An 18,583-nucleotide genomic window follows, 5' to 3' on the forward strand; every position below is an offset into this window, starting at 1 on the left:
CGGATAAGTTAGAAGTGTGTTCACAGATCCATATTTTTTTACCATTTTGAAATTAGGAGTGTGGTCGTTCAGAAATGCTGATATTGCTAAAGAATATGGCATTTTCACGGATGGTATCACGTACGCCGCTAAATGGTCAAATTAGCAATTTTTCCCGTTCAATGGGACGTTTGCATAGGTCTCTGTCAGGATCGTCTGTATTTACAAGAATAATGATGTGTCAGCCGGTCAAAAGTGAATGGCGTTCTGTATGTGGAGTTAAGCATCAAGCGTTTTTTAGCACAATGGCAAGAATACAAAACCAACATAAAGACAAGGGAGTCAAAGACAATTCAAAACTCACGAAGGCAACGTTACTTTCACAAGCTTCAAGTCGTTTTTCAAAAATTTTGATCCACATAAAATGGCCACTCATGAGAAATAACCGTCCATTTACTGTGGATGATTTTTCAGCATTTTTCTCATGGCTAGTTATGGGTAATGTACTATGGATTATATTAGGGACTACCACATTTGGATTGGTAACTATGTATTCTATTCATACGTTTGACAATATCCGCAACTCGATCAAAGCGTATTACTCAGATGAGGATGAGGATGATAGTGATAAGGATGGAAGAAGACGTACTGACGACAGCATATTAGGATACATTACCAGTAGTATCTTATCCCATGGATTGGGGGTTGTGATTGAGTTCAAGAAAGGAAATGTTCTACCCGAATTAAAAGATGGCATGTTAAGATTCAAGAAATTAAATGTCTATTCCATGCATATCCCAACTTCTGAAACAGATGAAAGTGCTGATAAGTCAAAAGAAAGAACGGTATTGAAATTTAAGGCAAATGTAGAGACTATGGATATTTCATTATCATTCGGAAAATGGTACGAAGGCAAGGGGTTAATAGATGAGCTTGAAATATATGGAGTTAGTGGTAAAGTCTACAAAAATAGCGAGGAGCATCAGGATGTTTCTGTTGAAGAATATTTAACTTTTTCTGCTGGAAGATACAACGAAAACCTCCACTTCCAATATGACATGAACGACCATAGCGCCGAAGAGTTGGAGTTGGTAAAACAGAAGCAAAAGAACTTTTTAATGGAGTCTAATTATGAAATTTCCCATGTTAAAATTCATGATTCTTATGTTGAGATAATCGATAGAGCGGATAAAAATCCATTGAAGATTTCTATATTTAACTGTGACTTGCCACAGCTAAGAGGTAATCGTTTATTAATTGACTTTTTCAATGCCAATAATGTAACTGGTGCCATTAACGATTCCATGTTCACTATTCATAAGCGCCAAGAATTCAATAATCCAACAAACGATAATAAGATTGTGAGATTTAAGTTAGATGGCATTAATATGGAAACTATTTCACATAACCAAAAACTGAAATTTAATTGGATTGTTAACGGTAAAGCTGAGATAATTGCAGATATTAGATTGCCTTCTGTGAACAAAGAATCGGAGAATAATTTCACGATTGGGAATGAATATAAGAAGATTTCTAATATATGTTCAGAAATATTTAATGAGTTGATAGATGTGACAAGCCCTTCTTCACCCGATAAATCACCTTCTACAGAAAACAATGATAACGATAATACTCTATTGAAAAGTGCTTTAGCAGCCATTTATCAGACATTCTCCCCAAATAGTACTGAATCGAAAGAGGCTTACAATACAATAGATCCTTCGTCGGAATACGTGATCGTAAATTTTAAGGTTAAATTTTATAATTTAAAAGCATCCTTGCCTCAACATTTGCCAATGGCATCGTCCAGCTCGCTTCCATTTATTAGTCTACAAAATTTGAGATCATTGATTGCTTACGTCAATGATAATACATCAAACAAGCCAATAATAATTAAAACAACCGTTATTGAAAGGTTATCAGACTTATATAACATAGAAAATTTGAATCAAACTAAGATCTTCGATGAAATTGTCAGTGATGTATACGATAATTTATTGAAGATTGTCAAATTAGATGAGAAAAGGATTATTGATGAAAAGTCATCATTGTGGTCTCACTCTGTTGCAAGTCAGCTATTATTGTTAGGATTAGGAGTTCTCGCTTAATTTCTGGTAACAGTTGTGAATTAAACACCATGAAGATTTATGATTTATGATAACATACTTTGCAAGATATATTGTAATCCTCACATGCGTAGGGTTTATATTTTGTTTATTTATTTACTAGCTAATACAATATATTAGTTCGCGTCCTATAAAATCCTTCTAGCCCATTTATTTGTTATGCTTATCTTTCCTTATTACAGGAATATCGAACTTAGCACCTCTTTTTCCGGACAAATCTGCCATCAATTCATCTTCAACTGCTTTCGCTCCAATACCCAATAATACACCCTTCTTCCTTCTTTCTAATAAAGGCATTCCCGATGATTCCACGCTCTTGCTCTTATTTTGTTTCCATCCCATTCCTCTAAGTAATGCTGCCCCAAATTGATCTACTGGCACCTCTTTGTATTGTTCTATGGAGTCTTCGTCTGGTTTTGAAGAAATATCCTGCTCCACTATTTCGTCTTCGCGACGAATCGGTATTATCAATCCCTTGTCGTCTAGCTCTTCGCCCTTTAGCAAAGATATTCTTATGCGCTCCTCTTTGGATAAATGCTCGTTAGGCTCCGCATCCTTTGCAGGCTCTTCTGAATGAGATTTATCTGGCACACTTAGCCCAAATTGAAGATTGTTATCATCTTTGGGCACTACTTTTTGTCTATGCTCCAGATTAGGGACATACATACTACTCTGTTTCTTTCTTATCTCTTCTTTCCAATCTCTATTTGCAGTAGTAGGTTTAATAGTTAATGGTTCAGTGATCTTGTAATTAACGGCCTTATTTCCTGCGATGGCTCCCCCCTTTTTTTTGTCGAACGAATCAATAGCTACCACAGCATTTTCATCTTCTGATTCTGATTCTGATCCAAGTAATGTATTATGATTAGGTCTTATTGTTCCATTCTTTTGCAGCGACGAAAGTGGCTTCTTCGGCACAATGTTAGCTTTCGATGCCCCAAATGCAAACGATATTTTTGGTTTTGTTTGCAGGTTTGGTTTATTTACCTTGTCCTTTTTAAGACTCATTTGGAAACCGGCCATCCTTTCTTCAAATATCTCCTTTCCAGCGTCACTTTCTCATCAATATATGTTGTACTATTATGACCTCATCTTATACGTGAGTTGATAGTGACACAAAAACACGTTTAGTTAGCGCGTGCAACACCACTATCAGTAGTGTTTAGTTTTGTTCACCTAGAAAGCATATTAAGCGTTACATTTGAAGTGGATGGTCAAGATATGCTTCCTCGATCCCGAGAGCAACATAACAAGCCAACTGAAGTTGAAAATCAAGAACCAATTTACATTTCGCTGTCACCGGACCAGAATCATATATATCAAGACAATTCCGAGTCGTTCAACTCTACCTGTTTTACAACAACTTCTTTAAATATGAGTTCTGATGAGTCTGTAATGTTTCATGACGGGGAGTTTTCAAAATTGGACTATGAACTTCCAGAACCCGTAAGCAAAGATGAAGTTGAAAATATGGCTACTCTTGATTTTCTAAACAAATCACAACAAACAGACCAAGACAAAGCTTTTACAAATATGGCAGAAGCAGAGTCATCTGACGCATTGACTGACACACATAGTATCAATTCGCAAACAAATATGACTGAGGTTCGTCCGTGCAAGCCTAATTTAATGTCACTTCTTTCTGGTAAACAAGCATCAAAAAGGTCTAAGTCGAAGATACGAACATCCGAAGATAAACGACCAAATCAAAATGAAATTCAGGAACCTGTTACAAAAGAAGATAATGAAACGAAACATGATGACGACTTGAGTTTAAATGAATGCATAAATGACTCTTTCACAGAGTCAAAGAGCAATGACCTACGAAAAGAGCACGAGTTGATAGAACTAGAAAAGAAGTTTTATAATGATAATGTAAAATCTGTCACAGCTAAAGATTTTTTAGCAAAGTTGAATCAAGAGAATTTAAAAGACAAAAATAAGGGTGCTGATAATGTTGAAGAAGCGCCAATTTTCATTAACGAAGATGGCAGTGATTCCGTTCTCATAGAAATAGATAGTGACGAAAATAAAGATGAAATTGAATTATTAGAATCTAAAGTCTTTAACGGTAATATGAAAAGAACATCTGCAAAGGATATATTTCAGTCTTTCAAGCCATTACTGAATAAATCACTTAAAAAATCAACCTGTCGCTCTCGCGTGGTTTCATTCAAGATGAATCCAGAAACCCTCAAAGAAATTCAAATGAATAGTAACCCATTTTTCACTAAGGGAAATAAGCATGCAGCTTCGTTACCAGGCGCTAAATCCCTTCTTGAAACTTTAATGCAAAACCCAAATTCTAAAAAGAAGAAACTAGTAACCCTCCGAGTTGACCTGAATAGATTAAGGGAAATAACGAAACCTTTAAACAACCCTTTATTTTCGAGAGGCACTATTGGTACGAAAGGCAAGAGTGCTAACAGTTTCTTTAAATCAATGATGGAAAATGCGTCAGGAAGTACGCCAAAATTGACTTCCTTGCAAAAGTTAAAGGAATTATATCCACCCCCAATATCAAGAGAGCAATTCCATGTTTACGATCATGAAGATGTCCAGAAAAACGATAATCAAACACTTCAGGGACTTATATTGAAGCCTGAGCAAAAATCACATCCAATTCTAAATCAAGATATTAAGGAAGGTGATATATCACTGATACTAAATCCAGCGTATATCAATACTACACTGCATGAATATAAAGTAGATGTTGAAACGTACACAAGCAAAGAAATGCTATTAGAATCAATATGCAATGATATGCCTCAAATGCAGTTGCATCCTCCACTAATTAACATATATAATAGATTTTTGAAATCACCAACTAATTGCAAAAATGAAGAGTCTTTATTATGGACGAATTTATTTCAACCTGGATGTATGGCTGATGTTTTAATCTCGTCTACGAAACAAAATGAGATTAAAACCTGGGTCCTGAATTCATTTGCAAGATTAAAATCGCAAACACTAAAGACGCCTAGAAATGTTTTGATTAAGCAACAAAAAAAGCAGAAACAGAATAGTTATAATGGGTTAGATGGATTCATTGTTGATGATTATGGCGATTACTTTCAAGATGGGTCCGAAACCGAAGAAGACATATTTGTTCCACTTTTAATAATTCAAGGTTCTACCGGTTCGTGTAAGTCAAGTTCTATTTATGCTGCTGTCAACGAAATTAATGGTTATGTGTATGAAATTAATTCAGGGCAATCAAGAGGTAAGAAGGATATTTTAGGGACTCTAAAGGAAATGTGTACGACTCATCTAGTCCATAGACAAAATGAAGAAAAACAATTCCAAAAGGGTATTATTTTACTCGAAGATTGTGACATTCTTTTTGAACATGATAAGAATTTTTGGCTTGCAGTTCATGAAGTGCTCAACATTTCTCGAAGACCGCTAGTTATTACATGTAACGATCTAACTGCTATTCCGAAGAGTATTATAGAGTTAGCTAATGATGAAGATGCTATAATAAGTCTTGATGAAACCGATAGTGACGCTTTAGCAAATTTTAAATGTTATTTACTGTTATGTTGTCTTAGTCAGGGTTTTCGAATAGATGATCCTATTCTTGAGGATATTTTGAAAGATTGTCACTCCAGGACCTACGACTTGCGGAAGGCTTTGATGTCCTGTCAAATGTTATGTCAAAATTATTCCATTCAAATTGCTGACGAAAATACAAGCAAAATAAATATCAGAAAAATTAAATACAATTCCTTGGAAGTACCTAAAAGAGAATACTCCCTTGATGAACTTTCGGCGAATATTGATCTTCTATCAGTATCTGATGTAATTTCTTCGAACTCATATTCATTAATTGAACACCAACCAATCGCTAATGAGCTTCTTGATATTTATTTCATAGATGAATCGACCAAATTAAAACAACGCACTATGCCACATGAATTAAATATTGGCGATTTCATTCTGGAAGCAAACTTTGTTGAGGAACGGCCCATGGTGAATGTTTTATCCTTCAATAAGATAAGAGAAGCAACTACAACTTTCATATCCTCACGTTCGAAAGAGTTGCCCAAATTCGTTCAAGATTTATATTCAGCTAGGAGCGTCAGAGCATCTACTAGATCAATGACTGATTCAACTGAAAGTCTAACTGAATGGCAGCGCGATGTTACAGGAATTTCTGATTCGTCAATCTGTAATCATTTGTCTCCTTTGCCATATACTTTAGACCTTGCACCATTTGTTAGGCAATGGTGTCGCTATCAAGATTCTCTAGATATTGTGGAAGAAGATACTTTAAAAAAGCTGGGAGTAAGTGTTAAGAAATTCATTGGTTGGAGACAATTTCAAGATAAGTCCAAACAAGTATTGAATACTTTTATTTAGCATACTGTACAATAGAAATAAACATATATATATATACAATTTCTCGTTATGAAGTTTGATTTCTAGATAAATCTAGTCCTAGTTTTAACAAGTCCCCCACCAAAAGATCTAGCAGCCTTATGTTTAAAATCAGTTGATTGTAACCTTCTCCATGCCTCTTCTATATGATAAGGCATAATAGGCTTAGCCAATTCGTCGGGTTTATCAAAAAGGTATTTTCTTTTTCTCTTGTTCAATTCTTTGTTTAAGTTTCCTGCTTTAACAATCAGTTGTTGGATCAATTTTTCCTCTGCATTTTTAATTTGCATCGCTTCTTCCGTCAAGGAACAAACAATTTCAAACGTCAAAAATCCTAAGATATCTATAACATCATCGTTTGGTCTAGAATCACATAACTGTGTGATTTGGGCCCATTCTCTAAACCTCTTTGCTTTTCTGAATGTAAATGATGCCTGACGACATTCGGACCAATGAACATATTCTTCCTTAGTCATATTCTTAGTCCTATCATCAGCCATCTTTAGCCTCTTCAAAGATGCCATTGTCGCTGCTTTTTCATCGTCATCCACTTGCTCTGATTCTTCTGCTCCTTCAAGATGTTGCTCCGAAAACATAAATTGAAGCTCCCAAGGAAGTCTGATTTTCAGCTTTTTATATTTAGTCAACATCTTAGAATCACTAGCTTGTGCTGCTGGTGCACCTGCTGCCCCGCCACTTGCATCACCTTCCATCAATGATTCAGTTCCCCCTCCTTCTTGATCTTTTGCATTCTTACGAACATCTTTCCAAGAAAGATACGTTCTCAACCTATTTACCTTAGCCTTATCATGTCTCATCAAAAATATAACATCTTCAGGAGCTATTGACTTAGTTCCTCTAACACCAGCGCTTTTGGTGGCCTGTAAAAGTATTTCAATTACTTGGCCTCGTACAATATCTTCAATCAATGATGTTGTTTCTATGGGAGCATCGTTCGATTCTCCCAGTACAAACATCATCTGCTGAATCTCTACACGATACTTGTGTTTATTTTCCTGAGATGCCATTATGAAAGTGTATATCTATCAAATAGTATAGGCATAAACCTAGCTCCATATAACCTAAATGAACCCTGGTTAATTATGTTATGGCCGGGTAATCCACAAAACTATATAAAAGCGATTTGGATGCTCCCTTTACTGATATCGAAAATTTTTCATAGTATGAAGAGTTGAATATATTTTACTGCAGAATAGCATTATTCAAATGGTATGTACTGATGTATAACCTCCCAAGTAAAATTGATAAAATGATGAATCTGAGTGCATTTGGCTCGAGACTTTTTGTCGATGTGGAAAAACCCTAGCTACCTTATTTTTTTTTGTCTGACATTTTCAATTTAACTTGATTACAATTATGATTTCATTTAGTTTGAATCCATACTAACAAATGTGCAGCATCCTAAGTAGTATATATTTAGCATGATAATGAATAAATGAATTACGTCGAAGAAAAAAGCCAATGTAGAATACTATAAAAAGAGAGACAAGCTCGATAAGTTGAAATCTTTCTCTCTCTATCTTTACAATTCCATTTAACGTAAGTCTGCGCCTGCGTTTGTATATGAATATGTCTAGTGATCTAAATAGGTTACAAAGCTTGTAGTAAAATAGTGATTGACTTAAATGTCTTCTCGTTGGTTTTGTGTCGTTTTAGGTGGGTGTATACCTACTTGCTACAAAAGGAGATGTTGGTTTATGTCTACTTAGAATAAAGCCTAGCCATCGAGATGTAAAGAGTGGTATGTTGATGGTCTCTATGTGACATGGATTGTTTTTGTATATATATGATCTATAGATGCAAAATATTAGCTTTGTGTCCGAAAACACGAATCAAAGTGTATCTGGTTTATAGTACTTCTAACGAAACATTTTTCATTCTTTAGATCATTCTTCTATGTATTTGGTTACGGCCGTTGTGATCAAACCTTCAGTATCGACTATGTTTGTTAATTAAGTAAGATGGAGCATCTTGAATTATATGTAATTTTATTATATTTATGGTATTTTGCAGTAATTCTCAAAATTTGTCAAATGGCTGAAATTGTTCATTAATATAGAACCATGCTTTAATTCCAAAAAGTTGGGATTTTGGGTAGTTACCAAGTACTTAGTATTTCCCAAGTAAATGCCATTTGAAAGACAATTTACAAAACGATGATGTAATCCTGGCGTAAATAATACGAAACAAGCCTATTGAATCATTGGCAAGCTATAAACACAAGAATCTATAATTTGAATCAAAAATTAATATCGATCTTAACAATCAGGATTGCAATGACAGAAGCTTACAGGTAATAGTAAAATTCATTATACATTAATCTACGATATTTTACAGCTAGGTATATCATAACGCAATAACTAGAATCAAAAGGATACATAATGCAACCACCAACAACGCAATGCAACAATCGCTTGCCCGTTCTCTATTTTTTTCGAGTATAAATCCCACTCTCTTTAAACCCCGTTGAACCTTGTTCCCTACTATATCCATATCCTGATCCAAACCCTCTAACATAAACCCTTGCTCCTCTAATTCAGACCCCATCATTGTGGCTTGCTGGTTCAAGTTCTGCATCGTTTGGTGAATTGAGTCCAACTGTAAGTCTTGGTTCTGTATGTATTCTTGCTGCTGAAATTGTTCAAATTCATTATTCACTCTATGGCTGTCATTGAATGGGTCTTCTTGTCCAGTGTTATCTTGCGAAATTCTATTTGACATAGTCGTTATCTCTCTCTGTCTATTAGGATCGGCAAGTTTTGTTTGCCAATCATTTTGAAGCGACTTGATCTTGCTCTCTAATTCCTTTAATACATCTTTACGCCTAGTTATATCTGCTGAATTCAATTGAAACTTCTCTGGATTCGTCTCACTTACTGTCACCGCCTGTGATAAATCTTCTAGTGTTTCATTGAGATCTTGATACGAATATTGAAAGTCAGTCTTTGCATCTTCAGTCATATACTTCGTTTTCCGAATAAAATCTTCAAGATTACGAATCTGTGACCAGCAGTCATCTTGAACATCATTGAATGGATCCATAATTGCCTGGTATAATGATGTTGTAAGACGCTTAAATATATTTATCTACTGACCTTGATGATGTTTAGGGACTTAATCGAGGTGTGTCCGGGATAAAATTCTACTGCCAAATAACTTTAGGTAGAAGGTTTATCTTTTTGTCTAGCACCACTAATTACTATGGACGCATCGGAGGAGACCAATAAGAGAGAATTGGAGAAGACTGATTCAAGCAATGCTTCAGTTGAAAACGGAGGAACATCTTCGCAAGCGAAGCGCCCTAAAACTATTTCTGAAGATAAACAAGATCCGAACCATGGGAATGAATTGCCAGTCCATGAAGTTGTAGGAGGATCTTCAGTGAGACAATATTTGAATAAGCATCTAACACAACATCTATTAGAGGCATTACGTGATGTTAGTAAGAATAAGCCAGAAGATCCTTTGAAATATCTTGGTGAATTTTTGATCCAGAGATCGAACCAAATTGCCAACGGAGAAGCTACTAGTCGTAGCATTCCTCCAAATAGTGACGGAGCACCAAAATCTGATACTGGGGATGATACAGCAGTGAAATCAGAGCAAGATAATTAATGTTCTGGTAGCTTACCAGAATTTAGTGTACACTAGATGGGCTCTCTCGAGCCTAAATTTATACAGCAGAAAAAATTGGATACAATTATTCCAAATTTTACTTTTAATAGTCTATATATGTCTAATAATTCTATATTTCATCGTCTTTTAATGTGGACTAGTTCTTAAGTACGATCGATTTTGCGCAATATTTATGCCTCACCAAAATAAATGATATCTAGCGGTAGCGCCATCCATTATATTCCAAAAGTTAAGCAATATCAGTATAATGGCAGGTTCTAATACATTACGGCCATATTATGACCACGACACGTTTGATGCAGGGTATTCAGTTATTTTTAAACCGGGGGTAGGGTTAATTGACACTGAAACAAACAAACCGATAACGTCGTCATTGGCATCTTCTATTGCTAAGCAGTCGTCACAAAGAAATTTTAAATCGGGACAAAATATAGGGTTGTCAGGATTATCAAGTAAGAAATCGATAGGCGATATAGGGATTGGTAAGACTACAGCATCAAATGGCACCGATAAAAATTACATTTATGATTTAGAATTCCAGGAGTATTTTGACTTTAATAACTTATCTGAATTGTTGAAGAACTTAGTATGGAATTTTTGTAAAAACTACTTCAAGGTTTTGTTATCGCAACCGTTAGAAATAGTTCGTTTGGTTTTACAAGTGGGTACATTTGACTTTAGTGATAGTCCACCTAAAAGACCTTCACGTTACTCCAGATTGTTGAATAAACTGAACACCAAAAGCTCAGATACACCACAACTCACCGATATATCTGATGAATCTGACGGGGAAGTGAATTATTTTGAGTCTCCAAGCCCGTCAATGAATTTGCCCAAGGAGAAATCGAGAACAAAATCACCATCTAAAATTCGCAAACTGCGTTATGACAGAAAGACTAAGAATAAGAACAAAATTCAGCCTGTTTCTCTTCATACAGTAGATATTATGTCATCTATAATAGCAAAAGATGGTCCTTTTGCCCTTTTCCGAGGTATTAATGCATCATTTATACACCAAACATTGTCGCATACCATAGAAGCATGGATCACCGGGTTCATTTCGCCATTCTTGGGAATACCAGATCCATTTTTCTTGGATTTAACGCATCTGACTGAACCCTTGAAATCATTGTGGTTATCAGTACTGGCATGTGTGTTGACTGGGTTAATTTTGATGCCACTAGATTTGATTAAAGTGAGGTTAATGATCACTCAATTTAATAAGCCATCCTCCAATGAAGAAAGTGGCGTTTCGTCTACCGATTCTCTGGTCACAAATATCAAAGAAGAAAAAGTGCCTGAAACAAGCTCTCGTTCTATCCGTGATTCAATATGCAACTTCCCTATCCATTTCCTTGTCCATCCGCCACCTACCATATCCTTCTTAACCGTATTGCACCAGTTTTCAACCAGTATCTTCCGCAAGGCTGCCCCATACATTTTGTTCATCAGATTTAATATTGACTCTTACCTGTCACCAAACTTGTACACTTTTGTGAACCTCTTCCTGTTGATATTGGAGTTCTTCATAAAATTGCCTGTGGAAAACTTGCTAAGAAAAGAACAAGTAAGGTTCTTATTAAGACCTAAGTCGGTATTGGAAGATGAAAAGAAAGTTATTACTATCGACAGTGAAGAGAATGATTTGATTATTGACTTTAATAATGGCTGGAAAGATGATATTGATAACGAAGTAGAGGACTCTGATGGAGAACTTAAACCTCTCAGATCAGTTAGCTTATGGCAAAGAGTTAAGATCCTAGGTTTGTTCAACGGTTGGAGAGTCGGTGTTCTAAACGTTATTGGTTTTTGGGGCTATAATATTTTAAAGAAGAATGGCACAGAGTTGAAAGAAGAACGCTTATAGGTGTCTATTTAATGAACTACTTTGATATTTGTATATAGATATTGTCATGTTTTGAGCTTTTCATCTTATAGTAGTTTGAGTCTTTCATTATCTTCACGTGATCAGACGTTGTAGATGTATTCGTAATTACTCTTGGACTTAAAGTTCTCCTTCTACTAGTAGCTTTTTATATTTGTACAATAAATCACAGAAAAATTGCTATAGTATGGCTTCAGCAGAACCATTTAATCCCGATGATTTTGAAAACAATAATCCGTTTTCCTCTCCAAATCATGATGATCATATAAATCGTGTCGAGGAGCCAGCATATGAAGAAGAACCAACGAACGAAGAAATAACGAGCGAACAACAAGAAAACAGCAAACAGGATGTACAAGGGTATGATCAATTATCAGAGGAGGAGTTGCACAAGTTACTACCAGAGAGATTTACGAATAAATATCAGATCAATATCAAGCTCACTGCAATTGAGAAGAACAAGGCTGGAAATCCAATCTTAAGATTTGATTCCACTGTCAGAGGGTTACCAAAGTTTCGTAGCCAGAAATATAAGGATGTTCGCCGAACTTACAATGAAATTGTGAAGTTTAACAAATATTTGACGGTTTCCAACTTGGAAGTATTTGTGCCAGTGATTCCCCTGGCAATCACGTCATATCCTGCAAATGGGGAGGATGAGACAAAGCAATTACATAGTGTATGGCAAGAATGGTTTAATAGGATCACTAGCAATCCAATTTTGATTCGTGATGAAGAATTTGTTTATTTCATTGAAAACGATTTTGGATATTCTGTTATTAACAGTAGTCGTAAATCTTCGGTCGCCAGTGGATTGGTACGTAAGACTTTGAAGCAGTTGGCGATTCCTTATGATCCATATGAAGAATTAGCCGAGTTTCGACCATTGATTAAATCGTCTTACTTGATATGCCAGAAATTGCATAAATTATTGGACAGGAACTCCAAAGCTGAGAAACAATTATCGCTACACATCAATGAGTTGGCGACGAAGCTCGTTAATTTGTCCGAATTTGAGATTATACATCCAGGTATGAAGAATATGTGGGAAAAACTTTCAAGAGTGACTACCATTCAATCAGATTTGACATTAATTCAACTGATTAATGATATGGGTACTTTGGGAGACGGAATACAAACCTTAGTTAATGATTTCTATGAAATTAAAGAAGCTCTCACCAATCGTCATTTAATCATGAGAGAATTATTACAGGCAGAGACCCAAACGAAAGCAAAACACTATCAAGCCACGAAAATTAAGAACAAATCTGCGTTGGATCCTATAAAAGTCGACGAAGCAATAAGATCGTTAGAATATGCTACCAAGACTGAGGAATCACTTAATTTACAGATAAAGAGAATTTCAGGAGAGATGTTGTTTGAAAAGGAAGAAGTGCTAAACCATGTGGATCAAAAATTTCAAAAAATGTTTAAAGCATACACTTTAAACAGAGTTGATCAACATAGAAAGATCCTCAAGCATTTGGAGCACATACGGTTAGATATTAGGATTATCGATGAAAAAGGAGGATTATCGAGATTAAATAGAGACAATTTGAGCAATTTGAAACACAACTTGACCCAGTCACAGTCAAATAACGGCGATTCGTGGTCATCTCGGACTTTCCGATCATTAAAGAACGACAGAGAAGCACAGAAGGAAGCATCGAAGAACCAAGATAATGTAAATGACAATAATATCGTGGATGCAAAGCACGCAGCAAGTATATTAGGAGTTGCTACATTTTGAAGTGTCACCATAATTTTATATATTTAGAACATATTGTTTAGTTAACTAAGTATCTCTTCTCAGCTTCCTTCCAGTTAATAACATTCCAGATAGCCTTGAAGTAATCAGCCTTAACGTTTTGGTATTGTAAGTAGTAGGCGTGTTCCCAAGCATCAATTGCAAGTAATGGAACCAATGGTCCAGTAACAGTGTCTTGGTTGTAAGTAGTAACCACATCTAAAGCACCACCGTTTTCCTTGTTTTTAACAAGGAATGCCCATCCAGAACCTTGAATACCGGCCAATTTAGCGTTGGTAACCGATTGCAAGTTTTCGATAGAACCGTATTGAGCAGCAATTCTTTGGGCCAATTCGGAATCTGACGATGGTGGTTCACCACCACCTTGCTTTTCTGGAGCTAAATTCTTCCAGAACAAACAATGGTTTGTGTATCCACCACCGTGGAAGTTGATGTTCTTTTGTAATTCAATGGTCTTCTTGACTTCACCCTTAGACTTAGCTTCGGCATGTTGCTCAATTGCAGTGTTATATCCATTAACGTAAGTTTGGTGATGCTTAGTGTAATGTAATTCGTTAATTTGTCCCGAAATGTGTGGCTCTAATGCACCAAAATCCCAGTCTAAATCTGGTAAGGAAACCTTGGTTCTAACTGATCCAATTGTGCTCTTAGCAGCAGTTTTTGAAAATCCACGGGAAACGGTATTTCTTAAGGTAGATGAAAGCATTATTATTCTGATATTACTATTATCTTAAGATTAATTCGATAAATCAATTATTGTTGATCGGAGAAAAATGTCTTCCCTTTATATACTATTTAAGATTGCGATTTAAGGAATGCATATTTAATTGGTTGCGCTAACAGTCGCATTTACACGACCCGATTATTAATAGTAGGAAGCCATTAGAGTGGATTCGGACCTATAGAGACTCGTATGTTAACGGTTACAACAATAATGGTCCTGTAAGAGGAAGATATACGGCGTGGGGTGATATTCTAAGGAAAAAATTGCAATTATAGTTAATAGAAAATGCATAGTCTGTAGATAAACGTATGGAAAGGTTGAGATTGTAGTTGATGAATTGTCCAAGCATGGGGACCGAAAGTCGCCGGGACAAACGGACTTGGAAGGGCCAGGTTAGGGCCAGGCAGGGCCAGGTAAGAACCAAAAGGAATACTACTTATATGTAGAGATCAGTTCCGCAAAGCTCTCAATCTTTCAGCCAAACGGTCTTCTTTTTCTTCGGTCATGTTGGTGGTGGGAGGAGCCGATACTTCGACGTTGGTTTCATTGAGTCCTTGTTTCATTTCGATGCCCGCCTCGTCCGCGATTTGGTTCATGAGTTCGTCCACCTCTTCCTGTGGGGTGGTCAACGCATTGACGTTGTTGGTGGCACCTTCGTAGTAGTTAGTCGATGCATCCAAATCTTCAAATTGGTTTTCAAACTTGTCCATAACCATAGAAATTCGCTCGAGATTCATGGTCTGGAGGGCTTTATCCATGCCCTTGATCACCAGGGTCATGTTGCCTGTAACCGATCTCATGGTCACAGCCGTTTGAACTCTCGAAGCAACCGCATCTATTCTCGATGCTAACCTTAACAAGTTCACTCTTTCATTAGATTTTCTTATAGCATTTTGTGCATACAACAGCGCAATATCATTATTACCTTGCATCATCGCCTTCTTGGTTTTGGCCTTCTCTTGCAATTCCTCCTTGGCCGCTTTTGATGCCTGCCTGTTGAGTTGTTTGGCCGTAAACTTAAGCTGAAACAAAGATTGCTCTAATCCTGCCATTATTCTGTCTATACTTCTTTATAATGTTTGTTTTTCGTGCCAAAGATCTCTGTATTAGCTTGGTCTTATCAACACCGGGCAATACAAAAATCTGCCTCAGAGGATCGATCACGTGTAACACACCTATTCTACAATTACATCTACCATTAAAATGTATGGATTACCTATGTGCTTTCTATCTAATCAAGATTTGAGAACTCTGGCATATCTGTATCTTCATCAGAACGAGGAGCAGAATTGCCTCTTTGTTGAGTGTTATTCTCAGCCGGGGCAGCATTCTCAGATCTTGAAGCTTGGCCAGAGTTCAAGTCTTGTGTCCCAAAAACAATGTGGCCTTCGCCATTTTGACTGTTAAACGATTGAGAAAGAATGTTGCCAATGCTACCGGCCATGTTCTCAGGCATTATTCCACGTAAAACATCACGCACAACATTTCTGCCATTTATAGGTGGATTACGAGGCTCGCTTGCATTAGTAGTACTGCCTGTGCCTGTGCTGGAAGATACATTTGGATTACGGCTGACGTTATTATCGTCACTGGACCTATTCTCAGGGCCCGGGGTATTGTTGGTTGGAATATCAATAGAAATCAGACCGGTTCCTTCAAACATATCACCAAAATCGTTAAGAAATCCGCGCATACCGGATGCAGCATTACGTGGACCTTGTTGTCTTGAAGCAGTTGCACCGGCCTGTCCGTTTGTAGCATCACGGTTTCTAGTGACTCTTTCGAAAGAGGTGATTGGGGTGGCTGGGAGCGTTATGGCGGACGCTTCAACACCACTATTGGCAAGCATATTTTGGGCAACATCTTGATTGAGAATGCTAGGCCTTGTACGATTGAGTCTTTCAGCTGTAGGTCTAAATGCAGAGTCTTCAGCGCTTGCTGAGTATGCGAAATATTGCATATCCTCATTTGATGCCGAAGCTCTTAATTTGGCGAGAATGGAGCGAACGTTGCTAACAGCAGCCTTGATTTCGAGAGTTGGCTCTCTTTGCTGATAAGCACGTTTTTCTGTAAGAATAACTGCTTGAATTAATCTTTCCACAAATTGAGGCAAAATGGTTGCAAGCTTATTTTCTTGATATTCAACTACGAAATCTTTGTTCTCATCAATCGGGAAGTTCTCTGGTAAGATCTCACCTATTGCCGCCTTCAACGATGTTAAGTAACATTTCAAAGCAACCAAACTTGTACCCATATATAGATGACAATAACCCAATTGAACCCATGCACTAGTGAATGTTCTATCATAGTTGACTGCCTCGTTTAAATCAGTTATAGCTTCAGGAAAACAATTGAGACCAATATATGCTATGGCTCTGTTGGTTAATAGCTGTGCAATGTTATTTGCTGTAGATAGTGAGCATAAGTTAAGAGCATTTGTATATATTTGTATAGCCTGAGCATATGACAGACTAGACATTAGGTTGTTACCTAGTTCTCTGAGAGTATTAATCAAGTTAATATTTGTCTCTTTATCTACTTTATCAGAAGAGGTCAATTCAATGTAGGATATCACCATTGATTTGAAGCCTTCGTAAAGTTCTTGCAATGGCAATGTTGGGTACGAAGCACCATCTCTTAATTCATCAACCACAGCATCAAGCTTCATAATCGAACTTTGCGGCATTTGCAACACATCTGACAAGTTTGATACTAAACCCCTAAGGTATTCAGCCGCATACACTGAGATTATGTCAAAATTCTCTAAGGAGGATTCCTCATTCCACAATGTCTTCTTTTGAATTTTCAAGGTGTTTCTCAATAGCACCGCAAACTTGGACCCTAATTCAGATTCACGCTCTGCAACAAGCCAGAAAGGCACCTTGTCCTTGCTTGTATCACGCTCTATTTTTTCAATGATTTCTCTGGTTTTCAACTTGCTAGGTATGTCAAATGAACTCACCTTGGGTCCCAAAAGCAAATCTTCAAAATTATACGCCAAAGAATTAGCGAAGCTTCCATTAGTTCTATTGACCTTAATATCTTCTTCTCTATAGTGCATCAATACCTTTTTGAATATAACCTGTTTTACATGCTGAATATAATATACGGTATCTTGGGCTTTGATACTAGCATCTGTCGTTTGATCGCCTTCTGGAATTCTTCCATTTAACTCAGATTCAATGCTAACCAAATGCTGTCTTATGGCTAGAGCAAAGGCATAGTTAAATGCTGACTCATTTGATGGAGAATATATAGGTTGCATTATCTTTTATTCTCTATAATCAAGAAAAAGTGGCTATTGCTAGCATACCTTTGAAATCAACTTTTGTCGCCCTCAGTGCGATCTAAAATCAATCTCACGAAATACGAAATAGAAGGAGCAAGAACAACATAATACTGGATAGATTTATCAAGGATTTGTAAGGTAACAATGGCATACACAGAGTCAGTAACTCCCAAATCATTGCTTACACCAGAAAATTGCCTCTCGTCATCTCGTATACGGGCTTTTCTTCGCCTCTCAAGAATAGCCACAGATGACACTATCAGACAGCATTTGAACGAGGTGAAATCCAGCAAAGAGTGTGACAATTATTTTAAATCAAAGATAGTTCCTCAATGGGAGGCTAGAGCATCGATAATTCAGTATTGTAACGATTATTCTGCCCATTTGAGACAAGAGACAACTAAAGGTAATACGGTGGTGCAAAGCAGCAAGCAAAACCCTGAATCATTTGACCTTAGGGTTGATCCATATGCGGTAAAGAAGTACAATCAGCAGTTGCAAGGACAATATTCACAATGTGATTCAATTGAGAACTGGGTGAATAATGAAAGAGTAGTAGAAGATATTATACGGGAGCAGACGGTAGATGTGCTTAATGATAAATGTTACTTTCAAGATTGGATAGAGGAGTTTAAGAAATTAAAAAATTTAGCTTGAATATATTTCAAATAGCATTATATATGTATGTATGTATGTAAATAGTTACACTTGATAAACATTAGTGTAAATCATAAAACATGTAGTTGCTATATCTGGTATATTTTTAATATATGTC

At 36.6% G+C, this 18,583-nt stretch overlaps 12 protein-coding genes across 12 annotated transcripts; 6 read left to right on the forward strand and 6 right to left on the reverse strand.

Moving 5' to 3' along the window:
• Positions 1 to 284: 284 nt before the first annotated feature.
• Positions 285 to 2,087, forward strand: AC631_00134 (uncharacterized protein; the record flags this gene model as incomplete). The annotated part of the gene is made up of 1 exon (XM_015608964.1): positions 285 to 2,087. One exon carries the CDS (start codon positions 285 to 287, stop codon positions 2,085 to 2,087), a length of 1,803 nt encoding a protein of 600 aa, XP_015470157.1.
• A 168-nt stretch (positions 2,088 to 2,255) lies between these two features.
• Positions 2,256 to 3,128, reverse strand: AC631_00135 (uncharacterized protein; the record flags this gene model as incomplete). The annotated part of the gene is made up of 1 exon (XM_015608965.1): positions 2,256 to 3,128. The coding sequence occupies one exon, from the start codon at positions 3,126 to 3,128 to the stop codon at positions 2,256 to 2,258; it is 873 nt and encodes a 290-aa protein (XP_015470158.1).
• Positions 3,129 to 3,479: 351 nt separating this feature from the next.
• Positions 3,480 to 6,467, forward strand: AC631_00136 (uncharacterized protein; the record flags this gene model as incomplete). The annotated part of the gene is made up of 1 exon (XM_015608966.1): positions 3,480 to 6,467. One exon carries the CDS (start codon positions 3,480 to 3,482, stop codon positions 6,465 to 6,467), a length of 2,988 nt encoding a protein of 995 aa, XP_015470159.1.
• A 62-nt stretch (positions 6,468 to 6,529) lies between these two features.
• SPT3 (transcriptional regulator) lies at positions 6,530 to 7,513 on the reverse strand (the record flags this gene model as incomplete). Its single annotated transcript, XM_015608967.1, has 1 exon — positions 6,530 to 7,513. The coding sequence occupies one exon, from the start codon at positions 7,511 to 7,513 to the stop codon at positions 6,530 to 6,532; it is 984 nt and encodes a 327-aa protein (XP_015470160.1).
• A 1,339-nt stretch (positions 7,514 to 8,852) lies between these two features.
• Positions 8,853 to 9,548, reverse strand: AC631_00138 (uncharacterized protein; the record flags this gene model as incomplete). Its single annotated transcript, XM_015608968.1, has 1 exon — positions 8,853 to 9,548. One exon carries the CDS (start codon positions 9,546 to 9,548, stop codon positions 8,853 to 8,855), a length of 696 nt encoding a protein of 231 aa, XP_015470161.1.
• A 159-nt stretch (positions 9,549 to 9,707) lies between these two features.
• Positions 9,708 to 10,121, forward strand: SDC1 (Sdc1p; the record flags this gene model as incomplete). Its single annotated transcript, XM_015608969.1, has 1 exon — positions 9,708 to 10,121. One exon carries the CDS (start codon positions 9,708 to 9,710, stop codon positions 10,119 to 10,121), a length of 414 nt encoding a protein of 137 aa, XP_015470162.1.
• Positions 10,122 to 10,389: 268 nt separating this feature from the next.
• Positions 10,390 to 12,009, forward strand: AC631_00140 (uncharacterized protein; the record flags this gene model as incomplete). The annotated part of the gene is made up of 1 exon (XM_015608970.1): positions 10,390 to 12,009. One exon carries the CDS (start codon positions 10,390 to 10,392, stop codon positions 12,007 to 12,009), a length of 1,620 nt encoding a protein of 539 aa, XP_015470163.1.
• Positions 12,010 to 12,214: 205 nt separating this feature from the next.
• On the forward strand, positions 12,215 to 13,777 carry VPS17 (retromer subunit; the record flags this gene model as incomplete). Its single annotated transcript, XM_015608971.1, has 1 exon — positions 12,215 to 13,777. The coding sequence occupies one exon, from the start codon at positions 12,215 to 12,217 to the stop codon at positions 13,775 to 13,777; it is 1,563 nt and encodes a 520-aa protein (XP_015470164.1).
• A 37-nt stretch (positions 13,778 to 13,814) lies between these two features.
• SOD2 (superoxide dismutase) lies at positions 13,815 to 14,501 on the reverse strand (the record flags this gene model as incomplete). Its single annotated transcript, XM_015608972.1, has 1 exon — positions 13,815 to 14,501. The coding sequence occupies one exon, from the start codon at positions 14,499 to 14,501 to the stop codon at positions 13,815 to 13,817; it is 687 nt and encodes a 228-aa protein (XP_015470165.1).
• Positions 14,502 to 14,968: 467 nt separating this feature from the next.
• AC631_00143 (uncharacterized protein) lies at positions 14,969 to 15,571 on the reverse strand (the record flags this gene model as incomplete). The annotated part of the gene is made up of 1 exon (XM_015608973.1): positions 14,969 to 15,571. One exon carries the CDS (start codon positions 15,569 to 15,571, stop codon positions 14,969 to 14,971), a length of 603 nt encoding a protein of 200 aa, XP_015470166.1.
• A 179-nt stretch (positions 15,572 to 15,750) lies between these two features.
• On the reverse strand, positions 15,751 to 17,784 carry AC631_00144 (tetratricopeptide repeat protein; the record flags this gene model as incomplete). Its single annotated transcript, XM_015608974.1, has 1 exon — positions 15,751 to 17,784. One exon carries the CDS (start codon positions 17,782 to 17,784, stop codon positions 15,751 to 15,753), a length of 2,034 nt encoding a protein of 677 aa, XP_015470167.1.
• Positions 17,785 to 17,952: 168 nt separating this feature from the next.
• On the forward strand, positions 17,953 to 18,465 carry AC631_00145 (uncharacterized protein; the record flags this gene model as incomplete). The annotated part of the gene is made up of 1 exon (XM_015608975.1): positions 17,953 to 18,465. One exon carries the CDS (start codon positions 17,953 to 17,955, stop codon positions 18,463 to 18,465), a length of 513 nt encoding a protein of 170 aa, XP_015470168.1.
• Between the last annotated feature and the right edge of the window lie 118 nt (positions 18,466 to 18,583).

This window comes from Debaryomyces fabryi (assembly GCF_001447935.2).
Source record: "Debaryomyces fabryi strain CBS 789 chromosome Unknown contig00002, whole genome shotgun sequence".
NCBI lineage: Eukaryota > Fungi > Ascomycota > Pichiomycetes > Serinales > Debaryomycetaceae > Debaryomyces > Debaryomyces fabryi.